This window comes from Diorhabda carinulata, chromosome X (assembly GCF_026250575.1).
Source record: "Diorhabda carinulata isolate Delta chromosome X, icDioCari1.1, whole genome shotgun sequence".
NCBI classification, from domain to species: domain Eukaryota; kingdom Metazoa; phylum Arthropoda; class Insecta; order Coleoptera; family Chrysomelidae; genus Diorhabda; species Diorhabda carinulata.
The window spans coordinates 50873000-50898774 of NC_079472.1; the positions used below are offsets into that span (position 1 = coordinate 50873000).

The 25775-nt window shown below is 31.4% G+C and overlaps 1 protein-coding gene across 3 annotated transcripts in view; it reads right to left on the minus strand.

Moving 5' to 3' along the window:
* Positions 1-25775, minus strand: part of LOC130901115 (PDZ domain-containing protein 8) — a 40529-nt gene continuing 14754 nt past the window's right edge. For 2 of the 3 annotated variants that reach the window (XM_057812216.1, XM_057812218.1), the window contains exons 7-13: positions 24814-25009; positions 24285-24466; positions 20574-20761; positions 20218-20512; positions 19912-20143; positions 18597-18883; positions 1-15259 (exon numbers count right to left, since the gene is read on the minus strand). In XM_057812216.1, coding sequence (XP_057668199.1) covers positions 15056-15259; positions 18597-18883; positions 19912-20143; positions 20218-20512; positions 20574-20761; positions 24285-24466; positions 24814-25009 — 1584 coding nt within the window. In that variant the 3' untranslated portion in view covers positions 1-15055. The remainder of the gene's footprint in view (positions 15260-18596; positions 18884-19911; positions 20144-20217; positions 20513-20573; positions 20762-24284; positions 24467-24813; positions 25010-25775) is intronic. The other variant, XM_057812217.1, reaches the window with a different exon arrangement.

The following is a 25775-nucleotide window of genomic DNA, read 5'->3' on the forward strand; positions in this document are numbered from 1 at the left end:
TTTTCTTTTTTCAAAATTCAAAGTATTACAATGGAATGTGAGTAGCATAAACTCGAACAATTACAACCTAGAATATCTACTGCATCATATAAACCCTGAGGTAGTTATCCTACAAAAGACCTTTTTAAAAAATAGAATCAATTGGAAAGTTTATCCATACATTACTTTTAGAATAGATTCTTCAGAGGGCCACAATGGCTATTATAGCAAAAAGGAGTATCTCTCCTAAACCTTACAATTTAAACGCTTCAAATGAACCTTATGGTACAATCATTCGGGCTATATCAATAAAGGAAATTCTAGTAATTAATATCTATAACCCTAATAAGGTGAGACTAAACAAAATGTTTCTAAAAGATATTTGTAATGAAAGTAATAATTTTGAGCATATTATATTTGGTGGGGAAAATAATACTAATGATCATGACAATGTCATTGTGGACAATGTACTGGACAGCAAATTTATTTGTCTTAATGATGGCTCAGGCACAAGGGTTAGTCTTCCAGGACATTCTGCTCAGAAGAGCTGGGACTTAGATGTTCTTGGACAACATTACCCACAGACAGGGGAAATAGTGATATTTTCCGAAAATAATAGAATTTACAAACAATAATTATTTACCTGAGGTTTACACCTATAAAGCAATCATTTAACTTCAAATTAGCGGACTGGAGCAAATATAACTCATTAACAGGAAATATGATAAACCAGACAACTGATGAAAACTATGGAAATATAATTAAAATCATCAAAGAAGCCACGTCAGTTTGTGTACCAAAGAATGAGGGAAGGAACTACAAAAATATGCAGCCTATCACATGGTGGGATGATGAATGCACCAAGCTGATTAAAGAAAGAAAAACAGCTATACAAAAATATTTAGATAATAGTACAAAAGAAAATTATATAAACATGAATTTACAGGTGAACGGAGTAAAAGAAAAGTCCTTAAATCCAAAAAAAAGAACAGCTTTATTCAATTTTGTAACACTATCAACAGAGAAAAATGACATAAAATATATTTGGAACACTGTTAGGAAATTTAACAATAAAAAACAATCAATCACATCAAATAATTTTGTTAAGGACAACCTCGACAACTTTGTCAACGACATAACAACCCCTGACATACCTAATGAACATCAATATTATCGTATTGATAACGACGATAAAAAGTTAACTTTAGAAGAACTAAATGCGGTAATCAATAGAAAAATTAAGGATACTGCTCCAGGTGTGGATGGCACTATTTATTCTTAAATAAAGAATTTAGCAATTTCATGTAAAATCAGTCTTTTTATAAAATACTCAATCACATATATGAAAATCCCGGATGATTGGAAAACGCAAATAATTTCTCCTATAGTAAAACCAGGAAGAAACCCAGATCAAATGGAAAATTATAGGTATATTGCATTACAATCCTGTGTAATGAAGATATTTGAAAATCTAATTAAAAATAGGCTAGAATATAAACTGGAAAATGAATCGCTAATTAATCAAAATCAAAGTGGATTTAGGAAGGGGAGAAGTATCTACGGCAATTTGATTATGCTAGAAACTAAAATAATTCTATCCTTTAAGAAAAACAAAAAATTGCTAGCTGTGTTTCTTGATATTAAATCAGCCTATGACAATGTGAAATTACTTATCTTATTAGATAAATTGGCAAAGCTGAAAATTCCACAAAAAACTATTGATATAATAAGCAAGCTCTATTCTAGTAGAATTATCCAAATTAAAGATACTTGTAGTGGAAGACTATCAATACCAGGGGAAGTATGTAAAGGATTACCTCAGGGCTCGGCTTTAAGTCTATTACTATACAACATCTACACAAATGATATGTTTGATCTGAAGACAAAGGGAGTATAATTATTGGCATTTGCTGCACCAACATTCATCAAACAATCAGGAATATGAATGAATCTTTATATAATATAGGAAGATGGCTAGAACAGCAATTTCTACAGCTCTCGATTCACAAATCAAAGGCTGTCTTATTTCAAAAAAGGAAATCACCGATAGTAATACCTGAGATAGAAATTATTGGAGAGGCTATCGAATTTGTTACATCATTCAAATACTTAGGAGTTATATTAGATGAAAAAATGGAATTCACAAAACACATAGACAATATTGTAGCGAAAGCACAAAAAGGGGTAGATGTCATGAGATTAATCAATCAAGGCTATAGTAAGATGACACCTAGATTTCGGTTCAATTATATTTAATAATGTCTCACAACAAACAAACTTAACAAAATTCGGTTTAAAGCTTTAAGAGTGGCGATGGGTGCCATATCCTCAACTCCAACAAATTCACTTCTAGCAGAGGCTAGTGAACTACCTCTCAATTGAAGACGGGTGTGGCTAGCACAAAAATATATAATCAAACAACTATCCATTAAAAAAACTTCCCTTACTAATAAACTTATACCAAAATCTACTTATACCAATTTTCCAATAATGGAAGATCTTGATAGAGCATTATCATTAAACTCTCATATTAAAAAAAAACCAATTAATCCCATGTTTTTCACAGTCCTATGAATCCCAATTAATGGATGTCAAAACACACAATCTTAAACTCTCAAAATCTTCCCATAATAATCAAATATTCCTAGCCAGAAATTCCTACACGAAAAATGGCCTGACTACCAGACAATATATACAGATGGCTCTAAAAATGAAGAGAACACAATTGGGTTTGGTCTGTACCAAACTGTACTTGGTTTGTACTTGAAAAACAAAGACAAATAAACTACATTCAAAGCATCAGCTAGAGTATCGAACTACGCCAGTATATGCACGGCTGAAACCCTAGCAATTGCTGTAGCGATCAAAAGAAGTATTGAACAGAAAATACCCAAGGTTTTAATTCCAACGGATTCGAGTACCGCAATTCAAAAAATAAAAAGATTTGGACTAGATAGCGATACAGACTTCTCGAAGTTAATGACAAGACAACATCTATGGGAAGCCAAACAAATGGGAATAGAAATTGAATTGGCTTGGATACCTAGCCACACAGGGATACACGGGCATAAGGAGACAGATAAAATTGCGAAGCAGAGCCTCAATGAAGATAATATCAATTTAGAGAAGCTGACTATAAAGATCTATTACCTTTCATCAAAAAAGAAATAAGGGACCTGTGGAATGAGGAATTGACAGAAATATGCAAAAGAAAAGGAAAACATCTGTATAAACTGATGGGCAAAATAAATCAAAAACCGTGGTTTTTTCAAGTAAATTTGGATAGGGCCAGAATCACTATGATGAGTAGAATGAGAATGGGCCATTGTGGCACTCAAGAGCATCTTTATAGAATTGGAGTGGTCGACTCGCCTCGGTGCATGTGTGGGGAAGTAGGGAGCTTGAAACACAAGCTATTAGAGTGCAGCAGCATTAAAAGTGACATTAGAAATAGATTTTATTTTAGTATGCTTAATTGCTTGTTTGGTAGCAGCTCTGTTTCAAGCTTGGAATGCATGCTTATTAATCCAACTGCTAAAAGTGCTTCGCTAATATTTGCTTTTTTAAAGAAAACAAACTGGAAAATATGATAATTTCAGATGGCTGGAAGGAGTGATGACTATGAGTCAGACGCGATAATATTCGCAACCCTAGACAGTTAAAACAAATTGCAGAAACTTTAACTTAGCCTGGGTGGATAGTCTAAGGATTGATCCCATCACCACAAAGAAGAAGAACCATAAGTCACAAAAATTATACTTCAACCAGTAATTTACCTATTATAAAAATTTATTCAACATAATTTGATAAGATTTTACAGTATGACAAAAATATGTCAAAATATTATAATAATCTCGACATTTGGTTATGCTTAAAGTCACAACCAGCCGAAAGTCATAAAATTGTTCAAAATAAAATTATTAATTAAATTTTCCACCATTCCCATGCATGGTAAAAATTTTACTAGAGTTAAAAAAATAAGTTTTTTTCCGATTTGAAGCAAAACGGTGAGTTTTATCATAAAAATACCTGTGACAGAATTGTAAATTATAAAATTATTTAAAAAAAAATGGAGAAATACTTTTTTTCCTACGAGTCACCGTTTCTGAGATATTACGATTCAAAAAGCTGTAATCGTAATAATATGTACACCTATGAGGTGGCGCGTTTTTTAACATAGCTTCCTCAGTAGGTCTATTCCATGAGTTAATTGTAATCTTGTTTGATTTGTAACAATTTCCAAATAACGGAAATTAGCAAAATTGGAAAAAATAAATAATAATAATAAACAAAAATAGTAAAGTTTATTCCTCCGATTCATAACTTTCAAATTCTTTTGGTTCGTCTTCTTCTTGTTCTTCCTTTCTTCTTCTTATTCATTCTGAGTTCAAGTAAACTGCATCAATTGCGATGTATCGCATGTCATCTCGTTGGTATCAAACGAATCATTCACTGTTGGTGATCCAACATTAGAGCACGACTTGCCTTGACGTTTTGTATATGTCAGAGGACAAAACAGTCCCACTTTTTGCAACCACATTTAGCGCTGCATACCTTTTTGAAGTTCAGGGTTCCCAGCAAAATTTGCCTGATAAATTCCCTGACTTTCCCTGACCAAAACTCAAAAAATTCCTTGACCAAAAGGTACGCGCAAAATCAGCTTGGATTACTTAATGTTAATAGTAGTATTAATCATTATTATTAGTATTAATTAAATTAATTTAAAAGCATCTAGTGAGAAACACAGCAAAATATTTCAGAAGCGCCATCTGGTGAGACGTAGCGCAAGGATTTTCTAAAATCTGGAGTTACTCCAGATTTTACTTTATTTTAGGATTTTCCCTGACTTTTTGAAATTTTATGTAAATTTCCCTGACTTTTTGAGAATATTTCCAAATTTCCCTGACTTTCCCTGACCATTTTGCAATTCCCTGACTTTCCCTGACTTTCCAGGTCGCTGGGAACCCTGAAGTTGCAAAAATTGTGCTCAGCAGTTTTTTCGGCAGGAGTAAAGTTTGAACTGGTTCTAATGTATTGTTGATCAACTTCCAACTCCACTTTGTAGGATCTAGCAGGTAACGAAGCATATTATGACGATTACTTTTACAACTTTTTCTATCGTAATATTGTGACTTGTAGGAAAAAAGTATTGATACACTCTTTATAGATACATAGTTTTATGATCTACAATTTTTGTCTGAAGTATGTGAGTATATGATACAACTTACCGTTTTGCTAAAAATCTAATTTTTTGCCATACATTAAGATGATGGGGAATTTAAAAATTTTATCCATAATTATATTCTGAACAATTTCACTGATTGTCAGCTTGTTGTCATTTTATGTATCTCCACTCTTATTTTTTAGTCTAATTTGACTGGACTATAAGTTATTGCACACAAATAGTTTTTAAATTTTTGAACAAATTACTTAATATAAAGCCTAATTTTAATTTAGTGATTTAGATTAATTTTCAGCTCAAGATTCAATAGTTTAAATAAATCAAATCATAATTAAAATAAGATGTATAGTTTCTCTCACATTCACTAATTTTTGTAATTCAACCACACATGAGAATATGAAAATTAAATTTAGATAACAGTCAATGTATTCATCTTACTGTAATCGGGGTTCTATTATATAGACCAAAAGCCAGTGAACAATTTTAGGTGGTCATTTCAAAAGTCATGAAACTTTTCACAGTCAAACCTTAATACCTACAGATGCTGAAAAGCCACTTCTCGCAGCCCTATGTGGCCGGGGTGAACTATCCTAAATTTTTAAATAGGGTCAGAAATAAGATTTATTTTTGTTAAACTATAAGTCATAAAATTCTAGGAAATTACTTTCGACAGTATTGTTACTTCATAAAATTTTTGCCAAAATATTTACATCCTAATTGTTGACAGAACATTATAAATATTTATAAAAAAATCCAATTTTGTCATTTCACCATTCTTGAAATTTTAACAGAATAAATAAAATATATTAATAAGTCATAATATCTAATGCCAGAACGAAATTCCATCATCAAAAGTCTGCCAGAACGAAAAACGTGTCCGTGTGAGTGCGAGCAATGCAAATGGAAACCTGTAAGTTAGAGTGAGAGCGCTTATTGGGCATCTGTAGACTTTATTGGACGTACATTTAAAATGATATATAATGAAATAGATTTTTCTTTATCTTGTTGAGATTTCACTTTTGAAAGATATTTCTGTACCTTTGACGCAGATATTATTCAGGTCATTTACAAGGCGACTGTGAGAAAATATTAAAACAGATAATATTTTAGGTACTCTTTTGGGAGTTACAATTCGAAAAGGTCTAGTGCAGTTCAGTTTTACTCGTGCGTTGATTTGGCTATCAGAATAAATATTTTATACTGAAGTTTTGCAAATAATTTTTTTTTATTAAAGATTGACAATATATTCGTGTAAAGACAATTTTAAAGTATTGTGAGATATATTTGTACGTGTATAGATTCTCGATTATAAAATACTTTGCTACAGACTTTTTTTTAAACTCAGTTTTACAGTTGCATTTCTAAAAAATGATTTGTGTAATTTGCATAAAAACTGGTGATAAAATTTTACTGTTTGACACAGTAAAAAAATTGAATAAATGTAGCAGAATGTTAAACTGAATTCATTGAGGATCACGACCAATATGATGAGTGCACACGAGGATGAAGACTATGAAACAACAGAATAATTCCACAAACATAAATTTTGTATTTTTTAATTAGAATAATAAATTTTTTCTTCAATTGTATATATCCAGCTTAAATATATTTTACTCTCCACAATATGTGTATTCGCTTACCTAAACAATATTCTAAACGTACGTCCAATAAAGTTTACATATGCTCAATAAGCGCTATCACTCTAACTTACAGGTTTCCATTTGCATTGCACGCACTCGCACGGACACGTTTTTCGTTCTGGCAGACTTTTGATGATGTAATTTCTTTCTGGCATTAGATATTATGACTTATTAATCTATTTTATTTATTCTGTTAAAATTTCAAGAATGATTAAATGACAAAATTGGATTTTTTTTATAAATATTTATAATGTTCTGTCAACCATTAGGATGTAAATGTACTGGCAAAAATTTTATGAAGTAACAATACTGTCGAAATTAATTTCCTAAATTAGCTTTCAGCTCAGTAGCTCATGTGTAAGTATTAAGGTTTGACTGTGAAAAGTTTCATGACTTTTGAAATTACCACCTAAAATTGGTCACTGGCTCTCCCTCTATAAGAGGAGGTTCAGAATTAATTTCTAGAGTTGATAGTACATAGAAAAATAAAGGTACTTTTTTCATTTTCTAAAATTGAATACTAATAAGATATAACATTTTACAGAATTTCATTTTATTTGTTATTATATACCACGTCCCACATCAATACAAGGTAATTTTGGATGGTGAATAAAGGTTGATTTGTAATGTTATTTATAACTACTTAAAGAAGTTTTTTTAAAAATTGTTTTTTTAGAATTTCCTGTTTTATTCATTCAGTGGATATAAAACTTTAGTCAGACTCTAAAATATTTAGGTTACAATTTCTGGAATCGTTACAAGCGTTCCTTTTGTAAAAGATCTGATTTAATTCAAATTGAGCTGATATCATCAATTCACCTTTTCTCACTGATATGTGGTGGATCCAATGGAAAAACAAACTGAGACATTCATTCAACTCATTCATATTCTAACCTAAAATTGACTCGTCAATACAATAGTGAAATAAAAATAAATAATACGCCTATTTCTGTAAAAGAAAAATTAATCGGTAAGGGGGTAGGTAAATATCTCAATTCATCTAATTTCGGTGAAATCAAATGGGACGTAAAATTAAAAGGGTTACACTTAAATGAGTTCAAATTCTCTGAGACTGCATGCAATACGCTATAGTTGATGATATTCATACTGAACACACTGTTTACATTACCAATATATCAACGCTCACAACTACACTGACGCGCATTTTGATAATCAAACTATCGTCTTTAGAAACTAAAAACTGTGATCGAAAAAACAGTCACTCAGTCTATAAAGCTACCCTTTATTTATATAGAATGGGACATGTGGTAAGATGATTTTATTTATACATATGTCTTGGCTCAAGTCGCAAGCCACGTAACTCTGTTTTTTCTAGTATCAAGATTTTTATAAAGTTAGATATATACGTATGTAACGAACTCGTCCATTCCATAGGCCTTGAAGCCGGTCCTGTCCGGTTATAATAGAATTCTAAAATTTGGCAAATTTGCGGTGCCTTTGGTTTTTTAGAACTAATTTCTAGAAAGGACTTTTTATTTATTTGTTTGTCTGTTTATTTTCTACCTTTTTTGAATATATAAAGAAGTTTGTATAGCGGAGTTAGTTAGTTTATAATTGAAAGTCCTAATGAACGGAACGACATAGATTAGGAAGCCTTAAGTTAGTTAAGTCTAGTGTAAATGTTTAAATAAATTAAGTACGTAAAAGACAGTGAATATAAATCTACCCCACCGATAGAAATAGTATAAATAAATAAGAAAAATATTACAATAATATCTGAACGCAACTAACAGAAAAATTCATGAAGGCCCAAAAAAATCTGGTACAATTTGAAAGTCTAAAAAGAAAATCTCGCAACTCCAGACCGCAATCGTTAATTTTCTTGTACTGTTTCTGATTAATTATGTTCACGAAACTTGGTATCTGGCCAATATAAAGCCAAATGGCCGAAGATAGGGAATAATGCAGCCGTAGCTGTACCTGATCTCCCCCTATTTAAATTAAAAACAAACAAAAAAAATATAGAAAAAAAAATTATCCCCAAACTGAGAAGAGCCGTTTTAACTAAAGCTAGAACTCTCTTTTCGTCTTCTTCTGGCCATTGGTCTTCGTTTTTCCTCCTTTTCAGCCAGACAACACAACCACAATGCAATCACCATAGCCCCAGCCCTGCAAAGAAGCAGCTCCTATGTCAGGGCCAACTCCAACAAACCTTCCTATAGAAAAAAAAATTCCCCTTATCCTACCCAAAAATACCCTTCGAATCTCCATCTTTTTTGATCATTAAGTTTTTGGTGTCTATTGTAAAATTTGCTGCTTTTGAGTTTGCGGATTAATTCGACGATAGTGTACCTTTCAAAGGGTTGAGTGTCTTTAATATAGTTTTAGAAAAAGATGTACACATAAAGGAGTACTCTTATTTTTGGAAGTACTATCAAGTCCACAAATTAATGTAAGTTGTACTGGGTCACTTTAGTCACTTTATAAAAATCATAATTTTGTGCGAATTATGGCTATAATTTTGAAAATTTTTAATCTTCAGATAGCAACATAATTGTCTTAAAAATTCAATATGTGTGAAAATTTTATTTTTATCGAATTTTTGGCATGAAAACAGATTATATAAACCGAGCAGACATGTATTTGAATAAAAATAATATTTATTTCAGTAAAACTACATTTAATAAATGAAAGTTTCGCAAAATTTTAATTGACTAGATTAACAAAATGCACATTTTACGATCTTTCTAAAATTGCATTGCAGTAAACAAGTTGGCACTGTTTTCTACTATGTTCTCAAGGCTTAACAAAAACTTAATCAGTGAAATAATAACAGTTCCACAAAATCAAATGAAAATAATCATGTGCTGGTGGTTGTCGTACTATATATTTATTGTGTATTTTTTTAATTAAAACTGTTTCCATATTTTGGCTGACAAAATAAAAATTACCAACTTGAAAAATTTAAATAACGTTCATCAATTTATTGGAGAAATTGAAGTTTAAAATTGTTCTCAGCTATTTTACAAAAAGTTCTAGACTTAACCATAAATTCAGTGTAGTGAAAACTTAAACTAAACTAACAACAAACAACTTGCAATATAACGAACATGCATTAAATTTTGATATACCCCATATTTTTTTATTTCTTTCAATGTATAGACATAAATTGTTGTAAAATCGAATCCACAAAATACTGATTATAAAAATTGATTTACCCACTTTATTATTTTCTAATTTGGATACTCATATTTAATATACCAAAATGAATAAAAATAAAATAATTTTATTTTCAAACATACTACCTTCACTTAATTTATAAAATTCGTTCAGATTCATCCCAAATGCTCTAGCACTCTACTAAATAATAAGAGTTTAACGGCCAACGGCATCATTACAGATTGTAGGGAAGAGTGTTGAACCAGGCAAAAAAAAAAATTATTTGGTTGTAAAAGATCTGTGAAGGACTAAAAACTGATACATCCAAAGGCTGCAGCTTGTTCGATTTATGCGGAGATAAAGTAATCATAACTATTCCCTTTGATGCTTTTGTAATAACATCAACAGAGAAGTATGACTCATGTTTATTTAGAAGCAAAAGTATGCGTTCTTCCCGTTCGGTTTGGCGTGAGCTATATAATGAAATTTGAGAATAGCTGCTCGTTCGACCACCTATAGAAGCTGGAGGAACTCTAGCCATCATTCTTTCTTTGAAAAATACTCCCAGGAATATTAACATAGGTGGAATGTGATTTCCGATAGCATTTGCAGCCCCAATAAAGGTTATCAAGTTGCCTCTTTCAGCTGAGATACAACCACCCACTTGTTTTACCCTTTTTTTGGTTACAATATAAGATGATATTTGTATAATAGACAGTCCTTTTTCTTCTATATTCCATATTCTAGGGGAAGAAATAGGCCTGTTATGAACATCTTCCACGTTGTCAAAAAAAGCTTTTACATTTACTTTGTTGAAACTGGTTGATCGGGAAAGACTTCGGGCTTTCTAATTGACGACAAGGAGTTTTCACCTTGACTATGCCTTTTCAAAAAAAGACCAAAGTGTCTGTGATTTTTTTTGTGGTTACCTTTACCATGCTAATTCCCTAACGCCTTTCTTAGTTAAGCCATAGTTCATTTTAGAGACTTTTAAAATATAATCAAAGTCAAAATTCCAGTAGTCGAAACTCTGAAAATTATGTCCTTAAACCACCCATACTTAAAATTTATCCCCATTCGTAAAATATTGTAACAGATGTAGACCTCAGTGATCAAGAAGGCATCCTTACCAACGAAGAATCTAATCAAAAGTCAGCAACAAGTCAAAAAACGGAAACGAGATAAACCAAAAAGAGATCCCGGGACCCCCAACACACCACCAACCAACTGCAAAACCAAAACGTATTACAGCAAATCCCTACCTAATGAAATTGTTAAGATCTCAGCTCACACAGAAGAAACCTACAGAAAGTTGATAAGATATTTTAAAGACATAAGACATTTTCACTACTCTATACCACCCGAAGATATCAAAGCTGAATTGTAAAAGGCAGGTCTAGATCTGAAAAAAATGGACATATTACTTGTATCAGAAATGCACTTCACTACCCTAACAGTATTCAAAATCCCACAATACTCCATTTTTACACTTCTCAACCAGATGGTACTGCTCATGAAGGTTCAGCAGTAATAATTCGCAGGAATATCCCCCACCGTGAATTACAAAAATTTCAAACAAACAAAATATAAATTTATTGCAGGTGTTGACTAGAACGCCAAACATACGCACTGAAGTTCCAGACGCATTACTACAAATGGACGAAATGTACTGCGAGCAATGACAGATAATAACTACGATTACCTATCCAACGGAGTCCTACTTACTGGCCAAGCGACCCCAGGAAACTGCCTGACCTCCTGGACTTCTTTATAACAAAAGGAGTGTCAAGAAACGACTGCATTGTAGAATCTAACTTTGACCTTAGTTCTGATCACACTCCTGTTATAACTAGTATAAGGACAACAATTATCAAAAGGGCACATCCTTCTTAGCTAACCTCAAAAATACAGAATTGAATCAATTTCGCTACTACTTAGAAGACAACCTCAACCTCCAACTCCGACTAAAATGTACTACAGTAAGCAAAGTCCTCGAACGGCTCCTACTAAAATGAATAAACAAGGGTGATGGTCTCATGGAGTTACTACTATTCATCAATTTCGATTTCGGGAACATCATTCTATAACCCCACAAGTTCACAGGTTAATAAGTGAAATCTCCAAGGGTCTTGAAGACAAAAAGTATTGTAATGCGGTATTCCTAGACATCTCTCAGGCCTTCGAAAAGGAGTAGCACAGGGGTCTTAAATTAAAAAACTGTCTTTCAAGTCATTACTACCTTCTCTTCAAATCATATTTATCGATTAGGACCTTTTCTGTAAGATTTTCAGACCAGAAATCTAATTTCTTTCCTATTAAATCTTGAGTCCCCCAAGGTAGTGTCTTAGGGCCACTGCTTTTCCTTATATATACATCAGATATACCAGTAACCAACAACACTAAAATGGCTTCATTCGCTGATGATGTAACCGATTTAGCTACAAACGACGACCTACTAACAGCTACTGAAGATTTACCAAACCATAGCGACCTGCTTAATGAGTGGTACATCAAATGGCGGACTAAGATTTAAATCAGTACAAGTCACCTTCACCATGCGTCATAATATATGCCCCTCCAGTAACTATGCACACCATACGAACACCCATAGCAACTGAAACCAAATACCTCAGCCTTCATCTAGATCAGCGACTTACCTGGTAAAAACACATTGAGGCTAAAAGAAGACAACTAGATATCAATAAACCTACTGCGATCAACATAATACAAAGGTTTCAATTTAAAACACTAAGAAACCAGACAGATGCTCCGTGGTATGTTAGTAATCATACCCTCCAGATTGATTTCAACATTCCCTACGTTAAAAATGAGATAAAGCGTATGGCCATAGCATACATCAACATGGCAAACCATGACAACGAGCTAATAGAAGAACTATCCACTAACGGTCCACGAACGAGAAGACTACGTAGAACTTGGGTTCCAGGACCTACCACAACTTTGAAAAATAGAATATAAGGAGTAGCATCAATGAATGGTTCCCTTTAAGTCAAATACAGACAACTAATTTACTTAATACTTAATCCAAATGTGATAATAAAAAAACGAAGTGACCAATATTGTTGGTATTGTTGCCAACTATTTAATTGTCGAAAGCGAATATATGAAAATTGTAATGCATGTATACTCTTTATATTATGTGCGAATTAAATAATAAAGTAAAAATTAGCTTTCTAAAAATCTTATCAATAATATAAAAAGAAATAAAAACTCTTTGTATTTTTGTTCTAAATAAGTACTGTATCCTATAATTATACGTTTTTAAACTATAATACAAGAATGTGCTCATCGTCTTTTGCTGTAAGTGCAGATCATCTACGAGATTTAATATTTACAGTGTATTTCACCAATACATACATACACATATTGATAGTTATATGGATAAGGAGTTTACGCCTCATTTGTTACCCAATTAATTTACTTGAATATCGTTTAAAGTAATGGGTCAGAAAAAAGCAGGAGCCTCTTCAACGGTCTATAACAGTAATACAGTTGGACATCTTTACTCCGAACTCCTTCTAATCCGAATATCCCACTGCTCGCTTTTTCACTTGTCACGCCAGTTACTTATTTTGAGTGGGTAATATATGAATCTATTCTTTGTGTTTTTACATCATGGCTTCGACGTCAAAGAAAAAGAACCGCATTTCCCTGACCATTTCTGAGAAATGTGAGATTTTGGATCAACTCAAGGAAGGAGGCAAATCAAAAAAGTTTTTGTGTCTGTACGAAAGTTACCAGTACATTACATAAGGCAATGAAATGCATGGGTGAAAATTCCAAAAAGGTGATTAACTATACGACAATGAAGTAGAGCTTAAAATCTGGTAGTGGTCAGAATCCAATTTGTTCCAAGACTTTTCATTTAATGAACAGAAATGAAACAAAATTAATTTGTACTTAATTTAATGATTGTTTAATGAGGATCCGAAATTCATTCCCATAATTGGCACTGGAAATTAAAATTGGGAATAGGGATTGTTTTGGGTCCAAGACAAAAATTTAGAGTTTTGAATGGAAAAACAGTGACATATTCAACCCTAAAAGGGCCCATTAATCAAAATAGAACATTAAGGTCATGATCATTATTTTCCGATTATAATGCTATAGTGCAATCAATCTGTTTCAAAGGAAACAACTTCAAATTTTAAATCCAATTAGGAGATTAGAACATTTGTGAAATAATGTGCAAAGAAGGAGACCTGCTCCCAATTATGGTTTCAACGTTCAGATAAGTGGATATCCACAGTTACTTTTGAGAAAATTGATTAAAACATTTTAGTTATGCAGATATTTAGTAATGAAAAGTCAAATATATGAAGATTATTGTAAGATTGTAATAAAAGTGAGTTTTGGTCGCCCTTACTATAAGCCACACATCATTTTTATCAAATTACAATTGTCCTGGAACATCTACATCCAATAAACAAATAAAAGCCAGGGCTATTAGACAAAACTAATTGAATAAATAAAATCAACTAGTATGGTTGAAGAAGTACATTACATTACCAGACTGAATCAATAAAACAAAATGGTAACATGTGACAAATTTGTACCTTTTCTCATTAATCAATAACTAGAAATATATAGTATAGGGATGATTTACTATTACTATTTACACTATATATTTAAGAGAATAGGTTATATATTAGTGAAATTCACTTTACCAAATCTTTGACTTCTTAAACTTTTAATCACCAAAACTTTTTGATAATATATAAGAGCAAGATAATATGGAATTTTGAATAGAAATAATTATGTTTTAATAGCGCAATAATGTAAAAATACTTATACAAATTCAAAAACTGAAATAATGAATACGGAATTTAGAATGCAGAAAATGAACAGTTCACTTATTTTATTATTAACTCCTAGACCTAAAATGATAGTTCCAGAAGTAAATGGCTGTAAAAAACAATCTAGCTACTCTTTTCTAGGACGCAAAGCTCTAACTCATTGTTATTGCAGTTTTACGATTTGGATCATTTTTCAAAATATCACATATGAAAATTTGGTGTTAAAAGTTGAAAATGTCGGATCAACCATACCAACACTCTTTTTAGTAAGAAATATTGACTATGTTTTTTCATTATAACAGAAAATCTTGATATATTTAAATAATTTTCTCTTGGGTATGTTGCAGACTGGAACAGTAATGCAACATCAACACTGATAGTCCGTGAACTTTTGCGTCTGCTTTCCCCATTAAAAAAGCTAATTTCGCTTTTTCGACCTCCGATTCCTCTGATCCTATTTGTTTCGAAAGATCCATGTGTTCCATTGTAACCGAATCTAGAGTCTTTTTCAGTTCAGTCATCTGAAAATGAAAGGAAACATTTTTATTTACATCATAAAAAAACTGTAAAAAAAAACAAATATATCAACCTCAGGAAAGCGTGAAAATTATGAAATAATCAATACAGAAAAGAGAGAGAGAGGGTAAAACGAGAAAGTCGCAGACAGAAACGTTTAAATTGTAATATACTACCAATAAAAAAGCTGAAGCAACAAAGATAACATGAAATTGACTATGTGGGAACAATTAACAGGAAATTTTTTTGCTCCAGTAAAAAAACAATGAAAACAATTAATCTAAAGTCGTCTGATTGAGGACAACCAATCAGTGCAACAAAAATTCTATCATATAACCGCGTTACAATTAGCTTGGCGAGGTGGGGAAGCTGATACTTGCTTGACTAACTTTTTTTGTATCAAATCACACAACAGTGGTTCTGTAAAAAATCGAGTTATAACCCTGTATTCAACAAGACTTGCGAGGTGGTTCAAGAATGTGTACTGGAAACAAATTTTTGATAGAAAACAATGTCACATTTGTCCTGTCAGATTATTTAAAAAATTGATGTCAAAAAGGGCCCTAATATAAAAATCAACAGATTATTCCTAAGAATAAATCGGAAGTGATCACTGGTATAATATTCCTATTGAAAGAAATACGTTTCAAAATTGTAGAAAATTGTCTGTCGAAGCGATTGGCTTTAATACCAATGAAAAAAAATACTAATCACCCAAATATATTGACCGCGGTTAGTCAATTGGCCAAAAGTGGTGTACAAAGATAAGAGCTCAAAAAAATTACGGATCACAACAATGCCAACGCAATAAACCTTACTTGAATTTTGACGATGATCATAATTAAATTATTAACAGCGTGCGTATTGAAAATACATCTTCATCAGTTGTAATAATAATGTTTATTTGCAAGAAAAATTAAAAATTATTTGAATGTACAATATGCAATAATCAATATTCAATAATTTTTATTTCACAATCATTTGAAGTATAATGAGAACAATGAAAAGGAAAGAAAAAGTTGTTGGTCCATTTACATTTGAGAATATTTCAACTTTGACATAACTTTTCAATACTCAATAATATAAAATCTACTTTCATAAAAATAAATGTTTCGAATGGGATTATCTTCTGTTCATTTAAGTATCTATCTAAAATGTATTAGGTAAGTAAATAAAAACCTAATCAGCATTAATACTGCGAATTATTTTGCCCTTTTCTTAACTTTCTTTATCTTAATCAATAAGTTCTTGAAATTCACTTTGATCCGTATTTACGAGAAGTTTTTAATAATTTCAAATATGTTTTATACATTTCTGGAAAATAATTATATAGTTTTGCGGCGAAATAATAATGACATTTTTGACTTAAAGACTTATTTGAACTGATAGTTTGTACATTAGAACTACTTTTTGTCTTCGTATTATAATTATATCTAGCAGGTTTGTTTCTTGGGTTTATTGTACATAATTTTAAAGATTTTTTTTGTAATACATCAAGTTGTCTTATATGTGTATAGTATGTTTCACCCCATCCCAAAATACCATATTGGATTCTAGATTCTACAAGAGAGTAGTAAATGGTTTTGAGGTAACTTTTGATCAAGACATTGGAGAAATATATAAATTTGAAAAGTATCTTCCTTAAAGTTTTCGAGACGTTATCAATATGTTTGTCCCATTAAAAGTTTTCATCTATAATTACATCCAGGTACTTTAAACTCGTCGCTTTCATTTCGGTTTCATCTCGTTTGTTTTTATTTTTATAACATATTTGGAATGTTTTGTTGATGTATTAGAAAGGGAATAAAATACGTTTTATCGACATTAATTGTTAATGCCATATGGTTAAAAAAATTATCCATATCTTTTTCAGCTTTTGACTTTAGATATGCCCATGTTTTATCATGATACAAGATGACGGTATCGTCAGCAAAACTAAAGATTTGGCCAGATGTTTCTGTAGTGAATAAGTTATTTATATAGATTATGAAAAACAAAGGTCCTAAAATAGTTCCTTGTGGAGCTCCTGTTTCAATTTACACTTTTTCATTTATTCGGTTATTTATTCAGACCATTTAATCTATTTTTAATAAATAACTTCGTATTAAATCCGGCGGCACTCCTCGTATTCTTATATCCACCAAGACAGTGAGTATAAAAGTATAAATTTCGATAGTGAAACAACCTACAACATCAGTAGTGGATATTCCCTGTCTAAAACCATATTGTTATAGAAACTAACACGTCTGGATCTTCATTTAACTTTTTTAATTGTCTTATGTTATTTGCACCTTAAAATAAATTATTTTTGTTCTGTTTTTTTCTATAATTAGCAATAAAATTTTTATCTGAATAACCCTCGATTATTGACAACAAGATATTACTGTATTGAAAATGGTTCTAAATTTCATTCACAGATGGTATTTTATTTGAACATTTGGTTACATGGTTATAAAAACATGTGATGATATGGGGTTGCTTCCTATTTTAATTGAGTTTTGTCATTTCACTATACAGATTAAAATATACAATAGGGTTAAAATTACAAATATTTTAAACTCTAAGGCAAGGCGTAAATTGGGACACGTGCTGCGTGGGGTGATTTGCGTTTTCAAATAAAAAATGGTGGGGTTTGAATTTGATACACGCAGTTCGCGACTAGTCGGCATCAGAAAATGTCATTTTTGACAATCGAATAAAACAATTGTTGTTATTGAACTTAAGTTCTAAATCAGAATCGGATGATGCTGAGGAGGAAATTTTTGTTTTAATCTTTGATGAGGAAAAACTTTACATCACCTAATAAATTTATTTTACCGAAGAAAAAAAATAGTGGGCAATTAAGGAAAGACTTGCTAGTCACTCACATGTGTGGCACAGCAAATTGTACTACAGCAGGACACGTCTGTGAGTTCACGCGGGTAGTGTCAATGTATGCAATCTTGTAGATTACAAAACTACTAGGCAAACCTTTCGAAATATTTGTATTTGCAGCGTTATCAAAGATATTTTGATAAAAATACTCTTTAATAAAACACTATATTGTTACTATTGTAAAGCAAGAATAATTAGCTACTTATTTTAGAGATATAACAACCAAGAAAAAATATTTATTGTTATTGAAACAGAGTTTTATTTTGATATTCATGTTGTTGGTGATCGATTGATTAATTTAAATAAGCAAAACATATTTTGATAAAGGCCAAACTAGGGCGAAATGTCAATTTTTTACCTTTTTTAAAAACTAACTTTTAATCAGAAGAGACCTAAAATCAAGACGATTTAGTATCAAAAACATATAAAAGGGTCTAAGAAATAAAAGACAGTAATTAGTTAACTTACAATTAGATTAATTTTTTCAACTTTTTCTTCGTGCGACATGTGTAGATACATTTGTCTTCCAGTCTCTTTGGCAGCATCCATTAATGTCTCATCATTAGGACACGACATAATCTGATCCAATAATTTATTAATGCAATCTGAAGCTTCTGCCGGGTTCTTCTGAACTTCTTCAAGAACTTCAGGACACATTAAAAACGGATTTACGATTACCAAAGATTGTTTTCTACTTGGAGTTCGTTGGGGAGACGGTGGCAAACTTCTTGAAGTACAACCTATGAATGGAGATCCTAAAAAATGTGTGTTATTTTGTAGTGTATGTATGTTGGTAATGGATTTTTCAAAAAGCGCTAGATCAAGAAAGAACAAATATCAACTATGTCATTACATGATAAACGTTGTTTGTTGGTTGTATTCAAACTCAATTAGATCCACATCACACAAAAAAAAATAAAAATATTAGACCTAAGAAGAAAGAGAGAGAAAAAGACAATAGCTTATAGTCTTGAAAGAAATAGAGAAGCTCAAGTCATGCTAAATTTGAGATTACATGAAATTTTAAAAGCTCCGGTCTACCTTTCAAAAATCTTACTACTGAACTACAATAGTTCAGGCACATGATGAGAATGACTGATCAAAAACTCCTCTATATCGCATATAATAGTAGAAAATCCCAAAAACACATGGGAAGACAACATCATAGAGGCAATGAGCAAGAGAGGTGTTACCAGAGAGTGGCCTTGGATTAGTGTTGTTAATTGAAATAAGTGACGAGCTCTCTGCCAACTCTTATCTCCATGACAGAATGAGCAGCATGATGTAAAAGTATGACAACTTGTTTACTAAACCAGTTCTGATGGGAGAAATATATAAGGACAACATAATTGAGAGAAAAATCTTCTAGAGAAGTCTAGTTCCTGTGTTGCTGATTGAAACAAGCCGTGAGCTCTCTACCAACCCCCGTATAGGGGGCAGGGTAAAATGACGTGGCCATCGAAGGCCATCTATTCAGATCTGATAGAAATAACACATCATGGAGGCAATGGAATGAGTGAAAAAGTAATATTCTGGCGAATAGCCTGGATTAGCGTTGCTGAAAAACAAATGCAGAGCTCTATGCCAACCCCTACTTTCAAGGTAGCAAACATGGAATAAAGTGAGTAAAGCTTTCTTTTTTATTATTTGGTCGCTTCATCAATTTTGAAGTTTTGGAAGTTCAAAATAAGATCAAATAACTACGCTAAAGTAATAGAGGTGCTAATTATAAATTGCAAGTGTTGAAAAAGTGCAGGTGTTGATTTGATAGTGAACAAATTACCTGGGATGGCTAAATTATTAACACTATTAACTCTTTTGATGCCATTTCCAAGTGGTTTTGACTCAGTTATCTCTTCACCGATATCAGTCATAGCAATTTCGGGTCCTTCAGAACAGGAATGTTCAGTTTTTGAGTTTGGATTGCAGCCATTACTCATCTGACATTTTACTATGCATTTTTTATGACAACACAAACCACATTGCTTGCACTGTACAGCATCCTTCAACCATATCTAAAAAAGGCGCACATATTGAAAAATAACTTAAAATAACAACTTTTATTATGCAAATATTAAATATTGTTTACCTTTTTTGAACAAAAATCACAATGAGTCGTTCTATGGAATTGTGTCCTAACAAAATCGTGTTGCATTCCACTGGGAGATTCATCAGGTTTAACATCCTCGGTAAAGTGATTTTCTGATATCTTCTGTTTTAGTTCGATATCCTCATCATGTGTCCATACAAATGTCAGTAGAATATCACCATAACAAAAAACATGTTCGAAGCCCGAATGCAACAGAAGAGGATGAGTCTGATTGTTTGGGACTATGTTGTTCGGCGGCAGAAATGAATAGCATCGCATATAATTACCTAAGAAGCTGCAACAAAAGAATTATAGATTTATGATGAAAAAATTATAATAAAAATCATTTAATTTACCTATTACAACATTCTCCTAGAACGTGGCTAAGTGGTATGTTGGTGTAACCTAGTAAAACATCTTTTTCATCAGTAATCGTTCCCCATACGTTTATATTGAGATATTTTAAAGAATCTTTCAGAGCAAACTGAAAATCTTCGTTGAACTGAAGTACTGTCCCAACCTGTAGTTCTTTGCTTCTATGGACCTGCAAAATTGTATATTAATACAATTCCACTTATTTGTGAAAAAAATAATTTTTGGATTATGCATAAATATGGCAATTAACGAATTCTGTTAGTTTCAAATCTATTCTTAGATACGTTTGTATAACAACTATGTCGACAACTTATTTATAAACATTTTTCATTCTCTATAGAATATATACTACCTGTATACCTATAAAAACCACAAGAAAGTAATTATTTTCTAATATCGTTATAAAAATTTATACTATTTAATAATTATCAAAATCACTTTATATGTGTTATTAATTGATAAAATATGGTATTTGCATGGTTTGAGAAAAAAATAGTTTTGGATGGTTTATACACAACTTTTATTATAACTTTTTTACTTCTTTGATCAATATTTATAGAGAAAAAATATATTGCAAATTCAAAAATTTCGTAGGTAGTTTAAACATTTCAGTGAGGCCGCCTTATCGCGTGATGTCATAGGTATAAAATATATACTCAACATATGATACAAAATAGTTACGATAGCTATGCTCTAGTTTTTTTTTAAACTTTGAGTAACTAAAACACCTGATAAAGTTTTTTATGATGCCAAGAAATTCGAATATACTACAAAAAAATGGTTTGAAAGTGTTGGACGTTTTGACGATCCTGCGAGATGTATTTATTTTTGTTGCTCGGATCATTTTAATGTGAGTAACATTCAAATTTAACTTATTTTAATATTTTACAGTAATTAAGTTTAAGATGCTTTTAATTTTTAACGTGATTATGTAATAATTTATAATTAACCTGTAAAAGTTTTATTCATTTTATTCTTATATATAGAAAAATGTTTCATTTATACGTAACTAATAAATAAAAACTATATTATAACAGTACACACTACGTTGCCGGCAACGACAACCTCGTGATCATTAAGCAGACAACTGCTCGTTGTTTTTGTTAAACCAATGACGTCACAACTGAAAACCAATATGAATCGTTTTCTTATGTAGTTAAAAATTTGAAAATTTTGCGATTTTCAATTGAATATTTAGATATCATTTCTTCACTTTCAATTAAATATTTTACTATCTGACATTATTTCATATCAAGAACTTATAAAATAAACAAAAAAATAAATACTTTTTAAAAAATGCAAGTACCCTATTTCAAACTACAGAATATGCAAGAAAAAAGCAATGCTGGTTTACTTTTTCCTTGATTTCAAATTTGCATGAAAAAGGAATGTGGAGGAATGAATAGAAAAAAGAATAAACGCTTCCTATACCTGTAAAAAGATGTTGGGTAAAAAATGGGGACTACAAAGTTTAAAAATAAAAAATGGAAAACTTAAAAGTTTATTATATATTTATAATTGGTTATGGCTTTATTGTTTTCTAAAATATTCTCCATTAAGATCAATGTAATTTTGCTGCGTTTGGATCAATTGTCGAAGCATTTTTTCATTCCGATTGAGGTACCTCCAAAATATGTTATTTCAACACATCAACCGCTTCTGTAGGTGTAGAAAAACGTTGACCTCGCAATTTATTGTTGCTCTGCGGAAATAATAAGAAATAATCGAGTTCCCTACAAGGAATGTACGTCGGATGACCAATCGATTCGATTTTACGACTGATCAAAAACGTTTTTGTTTGAACTGATGTATGAGGCTCGCATTGCCTTGATGGAGAATGATTCGTTTTCTGTGATTGATTTGGAATGCTAGTGTACAAGTTATTCCGAAAAAACAGGCGACCATTTGCTTCAAAGTGCTTTAGATGCGAACAACTTTTGTTGGATTTGACGCATCTTGTCCACGGTCGATTTTTGTTTAGTTTCAGGTTCATATACTTGAATCCATGATTCGTGGCCTGTCAGAATCTTATAGACGTCTTTTGAATCACCGCGATTGAATTTTTTCAGCATTTCTGTGCACTAATCAACGACCTTTTTTTTGATAGATTGACAAATTATATGCTTCCAACACAACAAATCTTTTTTACAGCCAAATGTTCATGCAGCATTGAATATATCCAAGTGGAACTAATGCCCAAATATGCCTAGATCTCAATGTATGTCACAATACGATCTTTCAATATCAGCTTACTCACAGCATCGATGTTTTTCTGACACAACAGCCAATTTTCTACAACCACGATTGAATTCGGAAAATCGGCGAAGCAAGGTGACTCTAGATGGTGCTTCATCGCCAAAAGTGTTGGTTTAATCCACCTCAAAAGTTATAGAAACTCATTCCACGAAAATGTTCGTAATTCAATTCCATTTTTTGACCAAGCTGAATGTTTCAAGTATCTGTAAACAACTCAAACAGCACTCGTATGACAACACGATCTGAGTAAGTTCACCATTAAAAATGTCAATGTCATATTTTATAGAATCACATCAATGTTGCCATATCTCAAAATTTAAATAGCAGCCCTCTTTGTTAGCGACTCATTGTATATTGGCACTGTTATGAATTTATATGCAAGAGTGAGTTTAGTCTTATCGGATATAGATGAAAGCAGCAAGTGAAGAAGCAAGTGTCACGCCCCATTTGTATCATATTTGTTTAAAATATATTTCATTAATAAAGGGTATGAAATAAAGCAACTCAATTAGTTCTTTGAAAAGAAAATCATTTTAGGAACAAACTACCACTCGAACTGGATAAAAAGTGTGTTAGTGTAATTTACATAAATAATCGAAATAATAATTGAAAGTGGGATGTTGATGAGAAATAGAATCATCACTGATAGACACCATGTAAGAATGTCTAGGGCAGGCGAAAAGCACAGAAAAGGATTGGTTTGACGAGCAATGTAGATTGATGTAAGGAAAGAGAAACCAGTCAAGATTAATAAATCAAAGCAAATATAGCAATAAAAGAAGATATGATGAAGCAAGAAAACAAACAAAAGCAGAATACCCAAGAAGAAAAGGAGAAACTGGAAGCAATAGAAGAAAAGGAGAAAATAGTATCACAGTGGAGATTTTAAAAATAGGTGGGTGATAAAAAAATATTGGGAAGAATGGTTACCAAACGATTGGAACAACGCTGTATGATGCCCTATCTATTAGTAAGGTGACAGGACCTGCTGCGAGAACTACAGGGACATAGCACTACTGGATGTGCCCTACAAAGTTTTGGCCAGGATAATAAGAGAAAAAACTGGGAGTAATTCATAACCAAGAAGTCAGTGAATATCAATTTTTTTAAATTTTAAATTAAGTAGAGTACAGGTGTAATAGTATAGGCACTGGGAAATTATTCAATGTCAATATGAATGATTTTAAAAATCAGAATCTGAAGAAAATTATTTGTTATTCGAAGTTTCCTATAATTTATGCAGAAAAAATTTGAAAAGATAATGTAGCTGAATGAAATTATTTAGTGATTGTTTGAAATTTCTTATTTGTTTAATGATATTTTTTATGTTTTAAATGTATTTAATAATTTAATAACAAAATTTTTTTAGGGGTTTTTGATTGGCCCTTTCAGAAAATAAATTTTCAAGAATTGGGAACATTGGTGTAACGACTTACTTCTGTATTTAACGGAACGTCTACACAATTACTTTCTATATCCGTTCTTGTTATTTCTGGTAAGTCCGGCATTGAGGTTTTCTTTATCAAAAATGTGGTTTGATTGGCTTGATGTTTAAGATTGGAATGTTGTGGTGTACTGGGATTACTTGATGTTGGCGTGTTTTTGGCGCTTCCAGTTTCTTAAAATAAAATATCCAGTGATTATCAAATGCACAAGAAATGTTAATTTAATCACAATAATTATTCATTTTCATCAGATGAAAATTTGTAGCAACTCGAAGCTAAAATTCAAAATATTTTTGTTGAATTGAATTTTTTTCAAATCATTACTGGTGTCTACTGAACTAAATAAATGTAGATAAATAATATGAAAATTACCTGTTTCATTATGTCGAATTTAAACCAAAAAATATCAAGTAATAAATGAAAGTGGCCTTTAGTAATTGTGTATTATTGATATTTATAAATGTATGTTGTATTATGCTGATCTGCTACTGTTTAGTATAAAGTGATTTATATTAATTACCAGAAAGAGATGTCTTCCGTTTCCTCAAACTAAAATTTCCAATAGTTTGAGCTAATTTTGTCATATTTTCATTTGTTGGTATGATTTTCGGTACTCTCTTTTTTGTATCTTTAGGCGCCTCAATCATAATAAAATTTTCTTGTTCAGTTTGGGTTAATTCAGTCTCTTCCGGCAGTTCCGGTGTAGGACAAGTTACCTTGAAAAAACAAATCATTATTATATCATTGATATCTAATTTATTAACATGCAAATTCTGTATTATAAACATAGAACCATCTGTTGTACACTGTATCCCATTTTGGTTGAGACTGCACTGTATCTCAGCTATTATTAAAGATATTGACATGCGGTTTTCGCGACATTGTATCACTTTTTTTGTAAAAGTTTTAAAGCCAAAAACAGAAATATTCCAACAAGTTTTTTTAAAAAAAGTGATTGGTTTCTTTGAATTTCCTTCAGACATAATAAAAACGGAGTTTGATTTATTGAAGGTTGATTATTTTTCTCGAACAAAATTTTTTTAAATTCAACGTCGAGTAACGGAAAAACGGACTTTTTGAGGTAATTGCATATAAACTTTTGAAAAGCTTTAAAATGAGAGTTAGTAGAACTCTCTAGTATAAAAACAAAGGAAATTATGGCCGAAATAAGATCGATTTATATTTGTTTATAGAAAAAACTAAATTTCACCCTTAGCAGTAGTACCCATATTGCAATAAAAATATAATCCAGTGATGATTTACTTTATTTACGTATTAATAATGATTTCAGAAAGTTTGAACGATTTAGAATGCATAATTTCGAAAAAAATTATGTTCAAAGTCGAAAAATCATTTTCGAAATTTCCCCTTTTTTTTCAAAATTATTAAAAAACTTTGAGATTTATATAAAAATTGATACAGAACAAAAACTTAATATTTTTGAACAATTTTGCGTTTTTTAATATCTTTGTAACTTCTAAA